The sequence below is a fragment of the Cyprinodon tularosa genome, unplaced genomic scaffold (assembly GCF_016077235.1).
Source record: "Cyprinodon tularosa strain WSP-4 unplaced genomic scaffold, ASM1607723v1 ctg37, whole genome shotgun sequence".
In the NCBI taxonomy this organism is placed as follows: Eukaryota; Metazoa; Chordata; class Actinopteri; order Cyprinodontiformes; family Cyprinodontidae; genus Cyprinodon; species Cyprinodon tularosa.
The window spans coordinates 2,871,464-2,885,082 of record NW_024039085.1 but is presented as its reverse complement, the minus strand read 5'-3'; the positions used below and the strand labels follow the sequence as shown (position 1 = coordinate 2,885,082).

Sequence of the window (13,619 nt, the reverse complement as noted above, 5' to 3'; positions counted from 1 at the left end):
GGAAGTCCAGTAACACGTTCGTGGAAAATGACAAAATTAGGCGACTTTTTACGTGCCCGAGAGGTCCCCAGTGATGCTATTTCATTAATGGAAGAGCACAAGGGGACTAAAATAAGAGAGCTAATCTAGAAAACAGACATGGCCATGGTTTGATGCTTACATGTTTGTTAGCTGTCAGAATTTAGTCAGAATTCTGAGATTAAAGTCAGAAAGAGGTCGGAATTCTGACTTTAATCATACTGTTGAATCATTTTGATATACAAACGTTGTCATGCAATATTAATATATACGTAACTACAAAACTGAAGGTCTTTGTGAGAGGGTACTCCTTCTATTGTTGTCTTGTTATTTATTTATTTTTGCTGTTGCGGTTTTATTTCATGTTTTATAGTCTACCATTGTTTCCGGAATAATAACATTCATGAGTTGTTTTCTGGAGAATTGCCATTACTTTGGAAACTTAATTTATTTTTTTTATTTTTTATTTTACTTAATCTTAAAAGCAGCCAGACACTAACAGTAAATTTTCGAACGATTCACAGTCGTGACTCGTGACTTTGGAACTAGAAACGATCCAAAGGAAACAGGCATGCACAACTCACAAGTCTGCCAACCGCCATAAAATCCCATAAGAAGAAGAAGAAGGAAACAGGCGTATTCCTCTCTTGCGTTCTGCACTCTTTGGCTCCGCTGCTTAGCAACAAGCATTAGCGACTCGAGCCCCTGCTAGCATCTCAGCTCCGGGTAGAGCAAACGTAGCTTACTAAACGATATGAATGTTTTTCCACCCAGTTAATGCTTTAAGAGTTGACCCAACTTTAGCGACTAAATACATTGTTATTCGCAATTATAACGGGCAAAATGACTTATTCTGTCCCCTTATGAAACAGTAACCATTGACGCCCAGTTGCTTTCTCGTCGAAAAGTGGCTAACCTGTGCTAGCTAACCTTAGCATCCTAGCCTGGCGTCTCCACTGGCTGCAGAGCGGAGCAAATCGTGGACGTAGATATGTCATTGTGGGCTGGCTGGCCGGTTAGCTGACCTAATGTTGGTGAAGAAGTGGTGACTGTTTTTTATTGTTATTTTTATTTTATTTTACAGGTAAGTACAGAATTACCATATTGTGTAGTTTATATTGTCTCCCATTCATCCAGACTTGATGCGGCTGCGTCAGCTAGCTTTGAGGAGCAGCTGCTCGGCTCTTGCAGTTGCTCCATGCCAGCAACAGGTCACATCTTGACCAGAAAGGAGAAATAGGTGGCAGGGAATTAAAACGCACATTTATTCTCATCATCATTAGAAAACCTACCCTAAGCATTTAGTGTGAGCAAACTGAGAGAAGGAGCAGAGTTATATGTCACTGAGTTGATTAAAAAAAAAAAAAATCTAAATATGACTTTCGGCCGCCTTTAGGCCTGTAAAATAACTGAATCTGTGAAGATCTCTTTCCTCGTTCAAAACACATGTGTATTGGCTTTCACATGTATTATTCAAATGAAGTGTCTGTTATTTTCAGTGCGCACCTTCTGTGTTTGCAAACTCACTTTGCAGTGTGAAGGGTGGGAAAACAGCTTTCTCATGGGGCCATTTTTCTTCCGTTTGATCTTTAATATCCTGTGAGCAAAGTCTTATTTATCAGGTACTTTAGTATATTGTGGCACACTTTGAGTTCACTTTAAATAGAGACAGACAGAACATCTGGTTAATAGTGTGTTAATTTGAAGCTGTTGCAGAACTGTAGAGCTCCACTGCTGCACCAGTGCACCAGGGAGCGTTATCACAGATCCTTCCTCCCAGCAGCTGGAAGACTTTATATAATAAGTAAAAAGTTGTTACATTCATGCTGATTTTTGCTTAGTTTCTATCTTAGTTATTAAATAACATGCTGCTGTCATTTTAAACATTTCTGATGTTGCTGTTATTTTCAAATGTCCATTACTGTAAAAATGTCTACAGCTGTATATTGGTTATTTATTCTCCACATGCATAGTATTTATATTGTTAAAACACTTTACGGTACACTCTTCACTATTATGTTATTTTTATATACTCTTCTAAGGTCCACATTTGTGTGAGCATTTTTTCTACAATCTTTTTGCTGCTGTAACACAAGAATTTCCCCATTGTGGGACAATAAAGGGATTTCCTATTCTATTCTATTCTACTCTACCCTATTCTATTCTACTCTATTCTATTCTACTCTATTTTCCCAGTAGTAATAGTGTGTTAATGTTCTGTGGTAACTTGGTATATAGTTAACAGCATATGCTTCAAGTTTAATAAGTTGAGTGAACTCTGTGAGATCTGTGAAAATCAAAGCAAAAATCAGCCACTTAGTGTTAAAGATGATCTGACCAAGTTGTTTAGCCACCATAATTAGTAATTATATCACCTGTCATTGTTCCTAATCAAAACATACTTACAACAGGCTACATGACAGACATATTTCATTACTTTGTCTTGCCTGTGTGAAGTTTAAAATTATATTAAAATGAAATAGGAGTCTTTGAACCTCTACATTGGATTGTGAAAATAAAGTAACTAAACAGTAAAAGCAATATTTTCTTTGTTGGTTTAGCCATATGTGTGATGGCATGCATGATGGAGCTTAATTATAGCTGATGAATAATGATTTCCTCTGCAGAATCAAACTCTGTCAGAGGCTGTCAGAGTCGGCCGTCGGTGCCCGCAGAGAACAGCTTTGCAACAAATTTGTTGTTTTTGCATTGCAGTCAGTCGCTGCATACATAAAGTGGAGGAAGACGCGGTTGCCATGTGGAAGCAGCACTTCTCGTTACTAATGGGAGAATAAACAGGCTGATGGCTGCTTTAGTCATAATCCCTGTGGAATTTATAATATTTATTTTCTTCTTTTAGTAGGCATTTACAGCGTTAAGCTGTTTGTTGACTAACAAATGACATCTTTCCTGATCTGATCAGATGTATGTGTTGGTCACTAAAAGCCTGGGAAGCAATCCCTGTTGGCTTTGATAAATGGAGAGCATTTAAAGTCATTTAAAAAATGTTTTTTTTTTCCTATTTACTTAAGTTATATTAAAAGATACCTTGATTTTTTCTTTTTTCTTTCTTTTTTGTATCCTCCTATTAAATGTGTTCCTGTTGCTAAAACACGTAGTAGAAGATCCTAAAGTATGTTTGTCGCGGTAATTGAGCAAAGGTTAACAAAGTCAGGAGCTTGGACTGCTGTGATGAAGACTTTAGTCAGCGTGTTGGGATCCTGCTCTGCCGCTATGCCACCTGTCGCACCACATTTTACTCACTTTGAATATTGCAGTTGTAGCTATAGATGACTATGAATATTTTGTTCTGTAGTGACAAATTGTAATGATGAAGAAAAATACAGTGTACTGAAACATTTCCCCCCTATTTTATGGCAGAGACAAAGTGGATGTTTGTCCTAACATTGTTTGCATTGCCCTTTGTTATGAATTGGGTAAATATAGTTTGGTTCTTTATGCTTCCTTTGTGTACTTTTAGGACCTGCATGTCCCCTGTGTCCACATATTAATTTAAATTTGATTATTTTAAATTTTGTTTACTTTCAGTTGGTGTATGTTAGCGTCGCATCATTAAAACCCCTGAGTGAAACCAAGAAAACCAGCCACCATGTTGGAAGAGGACATGGAAGTGGCCATCAAAGTGGTCGTAGTCGGGAATGGAGCTGTTGGGAAGTCCAGTATGATCCAGCGTTACTGCAAGGGCATTTTCACAAAAGACTACAAGAAGACAATTGGGGTGGACTTTCTAGAAAGACAGATTGTGTAAGTAATCCCAGATGTTGTTACACTCTGAACACTTTCATTCATATATCAATAGTCTAAAAAACAAAAGTAAACAATGTTCCTACTCTCTTGCATTCCTCTATAGTGTAAATGATGAAGAGGTCCTTTTAATGCTCTGGGACACTGCTGGGCAGGAAGAGTTTGATGCCATTACCAAGGCTTACTACAGAGGTAAGATCATACTGATAGAATATACCAAGAGGCTATAAGAGGCGTGTTGTCTCTTGAATATATTCCTTTTTTGTCACTTATCAACTTTGAACTGTAATATTTGTTTTTTCGTTTGATAGATCAGTAGCCCATAAATGTAAATTGGGAGGACAGTAATTGTTAAACATCTTTTACCAAATACGTATCTAAAGATGTCTCTATATGTACTAGAAAGTTTTACTTTTATCTTTTACCACCTTCAGCTGTAAATGAATCTACAATGGTACATCCACACAGAGATGAGAATAGCTGTAACCGCAAATGTATGTTGTTAAACTGTGCATCCAAACAGATGGGGTATTTTGTAGGGGTGTCAACAATAATCGATTCAGCGATGCATTGCAATGCGAGGCATGCACGATTCAGCATCGATGCGGCAACGTGCCATAATCGATTGTCACTGTTTATTTTCTGGACTCAAATGGACAAGTTGTGAAGTTTCAATTACTTCCGGGGGCATACCAACAACAATCAAGATGGCTGAGGCGGAGGGAGATGACCGCGATAGACGGGTAGGCCTAATTAAAAATTCACCAAAAGCTTGGAAAGCGGATATCTGGGCACATTTCAGATTTTACGAAGTCAATGGGATTTTGATGCATCGCAATGCATCGTAGAATCGAATTGAATCGAATCGTTACCTGGTGAATCGTAATCGAATCGTGAGGGCAGTGCCAATGCACACCCCTAGTATTTTGGTGTTGTATAAATCATAATTTTTAAAACTAGGTCCCTGAGTGGAAAAATCAGATAACGGCTGTTTCATGTGTCGTTGTAAAACTTTCACAAGAGGTCTTAATTCATAGAGTTTTATTACACATGATTTCTGAATGCAGCTGGTTGAGTTGGATTTCCCTGTGTGAAGGGTGGTGATTACTTTGCAGTCTGCATATTTCTGTTCCTGGATGCATGTGTAGTTTTTTTTCTTTCTACTTTGAATCAGTTTTTATTAAACATACATAATAAAGTTTGTGGTTGTTATGGAGAATTAATACTTCTGCAATGCTTTGTAAATCTTATGCTTCTGTTGATTTTCTGTCAAGCAATTTTCTGATTTCTAAATTATTCTGACTGTATCTAAGGTCCAGCTGCCTCACTGCTTTGAACCATTCGAAGTAAATGGCAACAGCAAATACAATTCAAATATTTTGATAAGATGTCTGTAGGGGATACAACGGCTTTTAAACTGGTGGGATTGTGTCGTTGCATGCAGGTGCTCAAGCCTGTGTGCTAGTCTTCTCGACAACAGATCGGGAGTCATTTCAAGCCATCGATAGCTGGAGGGAGAAGGTGGAGGCTGAGGTTGGAAATATTCCCACTGTCCTGGTGCAAAATAAAATTGATCTCCTGGAGGAAACTGTTATAAAGAAGTAAGTCATTAGCTTATCTGAACTGCACAACAGTAGCAGGTATAAGACTAAATGTATGACCTTAAAAATAATTTGATTTTAAACCTTCTTTTGTTTTGTTTTTCAATTTCAGTGAGGAGGCGGAAGCTCTGGCTAAAAGGCTTAAACTAAGATTTTATCGCACATCTGTTAAAGAGGATCTGAATGTCAATGAGGGTAGGTAATAGCAATGAATAACAATGCTTATCGCATGATTGATACAAATGGAGGTGCATCACTCTTTAAATATAATAAAATACATCTTTTTTTAGTTTTTAAGTACTTGGCTGATAAGTATCTGCAGAAACTCAAGCAGCAAACAGCAGAGGAAACAGATGTGCTCCACTCAACAAGCAATAAAATAGGTAAATGTGTTTTGATTTTTTATGAATATTTATGCTACATTTCATAGATCTGGGTACAGTATAATGAGATTTGTATTTCTTCAAAAGGTGTCTTCAATACCATTAGTGGTAATGTAAGCAACCAGAGCTCCAGCAATGGCAGAGAAGTTATCACTCTACGACCCAATAAACAGAGAACGAAGAAGAGTAAAAATCCCTTTGGAGGCTGCAGTTTGCTCTAAAGACGTTTTCAACAATCTAGCATTTCATTTCAGTGAACTCCATTTATATTTTAGATAGCATTAGTCATTCTTCTGTTACCTGGATGCCAGTCTACAAAAGACTTGGACTATCAATATCTCACCATTTTCAATTCCTCATTAAATGATCTGCAGACAAACCAGGCAATTTGTGTACAACAGTTGCTCCCCAGCTACAATTGCCTTATAAAAAAGCAACAGCTGCAATCTTTGTCAAAAAATTTATTTTTATTTGTGTGTTGGTTCTTTTTTTCCCCCTCCTCAAATGTGTGTTGATATATAGAAAGGAATCCAGATGTCTTACAGCAGAAATTGCACTTGGATTCTGGAAACAATTCCTCTAGTATGTAGATTTTTTTTCAACCAACTCTGTGTTCTACATATATGCTGTGCAATATGTTCCATGTGTTGTTAAAAGATGCACAGATTAATTTTGTACCATATTTTTCTAGCAATTAACAGAATATGGTTCAAACTATTATTGTTTATCCCTAACAGATCCAAAGGTGAATAGTATTTTTGTATGAAGCACAACAGTGTTGAGTTATTATGATGTGCCAAATTTACTCTTATGGAGTGGTTGAAAATCACATTTCAGTGACTTGGGTTAAACCTTAAATCTGGTCCTCAGTTGTAAATCAACAATAACACAAATAATCATTTTATGTACACTAAAATATATGACTTTTATTTAGAAGATAAATGAATTGTACTTGTCTTTGACCCAGATTATAATTATGATACCTTATTATCTTTGCACCTGTTTTCATACTATTGTTCTAAAATCATTGAACCTAATTTCCTTTGACTTCTATTCGGCTGTAAATGCTAGAATTCAGGGTGACATTCAAAGTTCAGGATGTGATCATCAGAATTCTAACATTTTAGATGTTCAGGCATAAGCCTACAAGATTAAAAGCCTACTGCTAAGTAACATCTGTGCCTGTGGCAGTAAGTCACTGACAGAATGTAAAACCGCTGCTCTCAGAGTGGCTCAAGTCGACCATTAGGACAGGATATTAAAGTATTTATATGCTCTGCCTGATGTTTAAAAGAAAAACAAAAGGGCACTGAACTGAGAGCCTGGATGTGTATGCCTTTTTTATGTCAAGCCTTTCATTTTTTTTTTTTTTTTGATCAAGCACACATACTTATATAGTCCTTTGAGAAGGTCTGGTATTAAAACCAGGATTAAAACAAACATTTCAATTCTACATGTGGCTACAGCTGTAGCGTCCTTTAAGTCTTATACTATCAATGTATGCATGTTTTGTTAATTACTATAAAATGCTCTCTGATGTTTACCTTTATTTTACATTTAATTCTGAAATTAAGGAAAGGTGCTTAAATGTGTTCCACGTTGACACCTATGGTACTGAAAGCATTTCTCTCTTCTTTCACACCAGTGAATGTTCAGCAATGTTTACATGAAATAGCAAAGGTTTTAATCCCACCTCTTGCCGCTTATGTAAAATTGTCTAGATGGTAATCCTGTAAATAATTACTCAATTTATAACATTATCAGTAACATCATGACTGAATGACTCTTGTGCACTTTATCATTTAAATGAAATCTTAAGACACTACATAAAAAAAATTACCATTAATATGTGTTGTTACTCAGGTGGAATAATAATCTCTTGTAATCTGCTTTTTTTTTTTTTTCTCCCACCAACACTGACCTTCATAAACCAATCCCACACATTTAAACAAAGCGACGTGTCCCAGTGAGATGGAGTCTGACTTATGGCAGACGGATGTTTTGATTCGGAAGTGTTTGAAGGAAAGTTGATGAATAAAAGACATTTTATTCCTCTGGTGTTTTTGTGATTGTACCATTAGTAAGTCTGTCTAAGAATTCAGGCCACTTTTTTTTTTTCTGATTTTTATTGATTTTTTTTTTTTTACAAACTGAAAACATTTTAAAATGCACAGTGTGTGTTGGTGCCGTCACACAAGGAGGTAGTGTTAAGCGCATCCTTTATCCTTCAAACTACCTAAGGTGAGGTTCAAAGATTACAGTCAAAAATACTTCATTGAATGACTCAACTAAGCTAAAATAAAGCAACTGTAGAGTAGTGTTCTAATGTTTACATGTGGATACTAAAAATGGTTTACTTATAATTGAAAAGTGCAACTCTAATGTAGAAATAGTGCCACAATGTTGCATCAAGTGTAATTTGTTAAAATCAACTCCTGACTGTGAATACGGATAAAATTAGTGTAAACAATATTTCCCTTTTTTATTTTATTGTTCAAAGCATTTTCATCCCTTATGTTTTTTGGGGGTTTTTTTTGCCCTGAACTCTTAAGTGTTTTGTTTTATGCCAACTACAAACTTCAATGTATTTTTGTACCTGTACAGTTTAAAAAATTCCATAGGAAAGACATGGTAGCCATTTTATTCTAATTAAAACATCTACGTAATAAGATTATGCCAATCAGTTGCATACAATCCAAATAAAATACATTGAGGTTTGATGTTGCAGTATAAAAAATCAGGTGTTATGGCTGCCTTTGTGAGGCACTGTATTTTTCTGTTTCCCAAAAAAACTTGCTCTGCTGCAACAGGTAGACGTCTTCTAAAACTAATTAAATCCATCAAAGTTTACAGCAATTCTTCATGAGGTTAGAGGAATTAAACACAGGCTTTAGGTGTGTTTATAACCAGCCTTAGTGTCCTCCATTAGCTTTTGTATCATCAAGTTTTTGGTGATCCATGATCTTGATGTTCTTCTCAGCGTTTTCAGTGTTCCTCACCAGAGTCTCCAGCCTCCTCTTGATCTTCTTCTGGTCCTCCAGAGCGCAGCTGATCACTACAGCCTGAAACTTCTGGTCAATGGGAACAGGCGGCGCTTCGGTTACACAGGCCGCGTGCAGGGCCAGCAGCTGGTGCCGAGCACCTTCCATGTCACTCAGTAACTTTTTCACTATTTTATCTATTATAGATGTGGCCTTCTGCAGTGCTTCCTCCTGCTGGGGGTTCCTGATTGTGCCAATAGAGATCTCCACACACAGCGTTCGGCCCATCAGACGGTCGGCGGTTAAAGTCAACTCTTCTCTCTCACCTTCAAAATATAAGAAATAATTATATTGATGCATCCTTCCGCCACTATACCGGCGCCTTGCTTATCAGTTGAAAGAAAGACAAACTTCATTGTCACTTTTTTCTGAATCTAATTCATTGGAGTTTCAATGAACAACTTTGTAAATCTATTTTGGGAGAATTATTACTGCATCTGTAATAATGGATGATAGATCCAGGTTTCATTTAAAGCTAAGATAGAGAATATTTAAATTAGGCTTAAAAAGTTAAGCCAGGTGTCTGTAAAGTTTATTTTTCACAGTTACAGTGAATACTTAGGTTGGATTCACACACAAACATAGGGAAGGTTGCTATTGACACCCGCTACACCTAAAGTTAAAGGAGATCAGTGCATCCAAACATACTGAGCTATATATGTGCATACTAAAACTGAAATAAACTAAAACAAAATAAAATTTCCAAGTTTGATTCCCAAATTGCAGGCTGCAGTCGATGCTTCAAGAGCCACTGACACTGATGTGCTCATTACACAGGCTCCCACTGTTTGATTCCCCGTCTAAAGCTACTCTAATTAAAGTCAAATTCGCTGTGTAAGTTGCAGCTTGAGGTTTTCATCGTAAGCTGTCGGTTTTATCTAGCCCAAAGCCACATTACCATCTAATGCAACGTTTTAGAGCATTTCATTCCTCCCTCTGCTGACAAGCTGTATAGATATGCTGATTTAATTTCCCATTAGGACTTAGTAGCTGCTTCAATGCTTTATTAACCAGCAAACTGGCATTAAAGCTAAGAGCCAGAGGCAGATCGTCACCATGCCTTCTCATCGATGAGGTCATTCAAGCAAAATGAACTTATTTCAAGCACTAAATGTAGATACTGCATATAGATACTTTTTAGAATGCTAACATTTCTATAATAAGATATATTTTTTTTATTCTAACTTTATTGGAAATCAGATCCAGCCGTATGGGTGGATTGTTTTCTATAGGGTACTATTGTGCTGAGTTGATCTGGACTTATATACATGTAAAGTCACTGTGGGTGGAGGACTAGTTGCTGTGTTATTGTCCAGCTTCCTGATCATCACCTCCACCCATACATGCATAACCTCATCGGATCACAATGCTGCAGAAAAAACAAGAGCAGCTTAATACAAACATCTCTGATGTTCCTGCTCTGTGGCATTAAGCTGTGGAGAACTTTTTTTGACCTCATGCAAGCTGGAGGAGAATTAGCAGCCTCACCCGGACAGATGTTACGCATTTCTTGACTGTTTTGCAAAGACTGAATCATTTCCAGGATGCTCTCCCTTTCCTGCTCCATGGCAGATGCGGCTTCGCGTAAAGCCTCCACCCTGATAAGACAAAAAAAAAAAAAAAAAACAGTGAATCATCACCATCAAAGAGCATTTATTCCTAAACAGCTTCAAGCAGAGGGGCTATTTGTGCTTCCCAGTCAGCACCTGTTAAAATTACACAACTTAAATTTTAATTTTCAATAATATGGGTAACTCTCGTGGGTTTAGCGTGGCCCACGTGTCCAGGCCCGTTACTCTACCTTATTTCCAGCTGATCCAAAGTTTCCAGCAGCCGTCCGGAGCGATCAGCCATGGACAGCGTCCTGCTGAACTTACTGCAGGCAGCTTCGTTCATCTTGGCCTGGATCTTTGCTTGAGCCATGCTGATAGGAACGATGAGGATTGTTGTTTCTGTTATTAAAGTCGGGAGCGGTAATGGGATGGGAGTCCAGCACTGCGTGTTCTCCAGCTGAGCGCTTTTCCTTCCACTGAAGCGGAGCAGAGCCACAGGGGAACATTTCCAAACATGGACTGACACTTCCTCCTCCACGCGCCTGTGGAAGCTTCCCGAGAAGCCCGGAGCTGAGGATCCTAAATGTGTGGACCGGGGACCCCCGGGCGGCCAGAGGAATGGTCACCGGGTCCAACTTATTTTATTATAGCCTATTCATTTTAAATTTATCTTTTTAATTTTTTTTTTGTTAACAATTTTGCAATGTAAAAGATTGGTGTGCAGGGGCGGAGCTAGATGGGAGACCAGGGGTGGCCATGGCCACCCTTACCCAATCATAGGCCACAATGGCATGACTCAACAATAGGCCCAAAAGCAACATTATCTGGATTATCCATAATTCCAACTCATAGTGTTAAAAATTAAATACTCAAAAACATCATTCTTTTAAGATCTTTATTGAGGTTTGAAAGATGTTATTTGAGTGTATTTTTTCCAACCATCTAATGAACTATACACAGTTATTAACATAGTAATTAAAAGTACCACTGTCTGCTTTGCTATTGGTGTCGTGTTTAAACGGCTCAACATCATGTTGAAATCTGGCATGTGTTGGGGTATAAATAAGGATCGGTCAGACAGGCCAGCATCAGGTGTGTGAAATAGGAATTTTTCACAGCAATGAGACGTCCTACGGCACTATTGCGTAGGGAGGCCTACCAGGAGTCAGTGACGGGGCCCCTAAGCAACTACAGTTTCTGCTTACCGATAGTTACGCCATTGAATGGCCACCTCTGTGGCCACCGCTACCATTTTTTTCTCTCTAATACTGACAGATTTATTTTGTATGCACGAGTGTAAACAAAAATAAATTTTATTTAAAACAGCTCTAGCTAATTTCATTTTTTTTAAAGTGCAGCCCTGAAAATGGTTATAAATACATAAAAAAATAGCAATATAAACATGTGACTGTATATTTACAGTTCTTGCATTCATTTTTTTTATTTATCTATTTTATAAATAAAATAACCCATTTTACACAACATTAAGCAGTCTAATGGCGGTGGGGAGGAACCTGTTGTGGAATCTGCTGGACCTGCACCCAATGCTTCAAAGCCCCTTCCCATGGTGAGGGTTTGAAGGGTCATTGATGATGTTACAGGCTCTGGACACACAGCGCTGGGGTGAAATGTCTTTAATGGAGGGAAGAGGAGCCCCGATGATCCTCTCTGAATTCTTACTGCTCTTCTCGCTTTCTTCCAGTCTGAGGCGCAGCAGCCTCCACACCACACAGTGAGACAGCTGGTTGACAGATGGTGGCAGCAGTAATACTCTCAAGTGGAATTTTCATAACATTTAGATTTTTTGTGTTTAATTATACACACTGAAATACTAACATCAAAGATGATAAATACAGTAGCTCTTTTCAGAACTCGATTTTGTGTTTTATGGGGTAAAGAGAAAATGTTTCTCTGCAAGTTAAATGAGTGTCTTCAGTGAAATCATGGATAAATAACAATTTTAATAAAAACTTATCAAATAATCAATTTATGTAGATATTAGTGCTTATATATAAGATATTTAATCAATTTTATGAAGAATGTTTATAGATATGACAATGAAAAAAACTGACACCCCAGAACTCAAAACTGAAAGAATTTTATCCACTAAACCTTATATTTAGAAAGCACAGAGGTTTAAATATATGCGTCTTCTTTTTAGCAAAGGCTGTAGGAAAGTATAGTTTGTCTTTATTTAGAAAATATGGATATTTTGCTAGTTAATTTTCCTGTTGAAACAGTGTAGCTTGACTGAGGTTCTGGCGCCTATCCGCCTTAGGCCACGCTCCAGTGTACATTGGTTAATGCCTGGCCACCCTTACAAAAATGTTCTGGCTACCCCTCTGTTGGTGTGGTATGATGCAAAACAGGGTGAAAATTTAACCTTACACTATTTTAAGCCTACCGTATACATATTTTGTTTTGAAATATTTATTGATAAAAGGTAATCGTTATTCAAGTTTAATTTCAAAAGAATCTATTTTCACATTGCAACTTAATCACAAACATTCATTCATTGACAAAGGGGTCAAGTAAAGAAGTACAAATAATTTGTCACTGTACTTAAGTACACTGTATCAATTCTTTATTCCATTACTTATTAATCTTTCTACTTGTGACTTCTACTTATTATATTTTCCCACAAGTATCTGTACTTTCTATTCCTTATATTTTTAAAACAAACGTTACTCGTTACTCTTGGCTTCGGTTTAATGTTTACAAACATATATTTCACGTCATGTGCGCGATCCAATGCAGATCATGCAGAAAACTAGTGTAAATGGATGAGTCATATAACGCAAACACTCATTGATTAGTAAATTTGTGCTGACGCCAAAGGAAATCATCAGAAGCAAGCAGGTGTTCTTAAAACGGCAAACGTGAATTGTCTATGACATGCTACAATGTCAGATTCAGAAAAAGATGTTGAAATGTCTTAAATGTCGGACACAGGCGAGACCTCCCTCATCCTTGGTCCTATCTCAAAGAATTTTTTGAAATAGTTGAAAAATTGAGCTTTCAACTCATATAGTGGCATCTGGCTGTTTTTTTGTTTTAAATGTTACTTTATACTTTTATACTTTAAGTAGTTTTTGGAGCACATACTTTTTCACTTTTACTTGATTAAAGAGGTCAAGTTGATACTTCAACTTTAACCAGAGTGTTTTTGAACAGCAGTATCTATACACTTACTTAAGTAACAAGTAAGTACTTTTCACACCACTGTTAATTGAAATATATTAGCACATAATTGTCATT

The 13,619-nt window shown here is 37.2% G+C and overlaps 2 protein-coding genes across 2 annotated transcripts; one reads left to right on the top strand and one right to left on the bottom strand.

Annotated features, from left to right (window-relative positions):
• The first annotated feature begins 696 nt into the window (after window positions 1–696).
• On the top strand, window positions 697–7,825 carry rab23 (RAB23, member RAS oncogene family). Its single transcript, XM_038296406.1, has 7 exons — window positions 697–1,102; window positions 3,568–3,783; window positions 3,890–3,975; window positions 5,228–5,384; window positions 5,497–5,579; window positions 5,675–5,767; window positions 5,855–7,825. Exons 2-7 carry the CDS (start codon window positions 3,629–3,631, stop codon window positions 5,986–5,988), a joined length of 708 nt encoding a protein of 235 aa, XP_038152334.1. The 5' UTR covers window positions 697–1,102; window positions 3,568–3,628; the 3' UTR covers window positions 5,989–7,825.
• A 49-nt stretch (window positions 7,826–7,874) lies between these two features.
• bag2 (BCL2 associated athanogene 2) lies at window positions 7,875–10,913 on the bottom strand. Its single transcript, XM_038296407.1, has 3 exons — window positions 10,610–10,913; window positions 10,297–10,406; window positions 7,875–9,074 (listed from the first exon to the last, which is right to left on the bottom strand). Exons 1-3 carry the CDS (start codon window positions 10,729–10,731, stop codon window positions 8,680–8,682), a joined length of 627 nt encoding a protein of 208 aa, XP_038152335.1. The 5' UTR covers window positions 10,732–10,913; the 3' UTR covers window positions 7,875–8,679.
• Window positions 10,914–13,619: the final 2,706 nt, after the last annotated feature.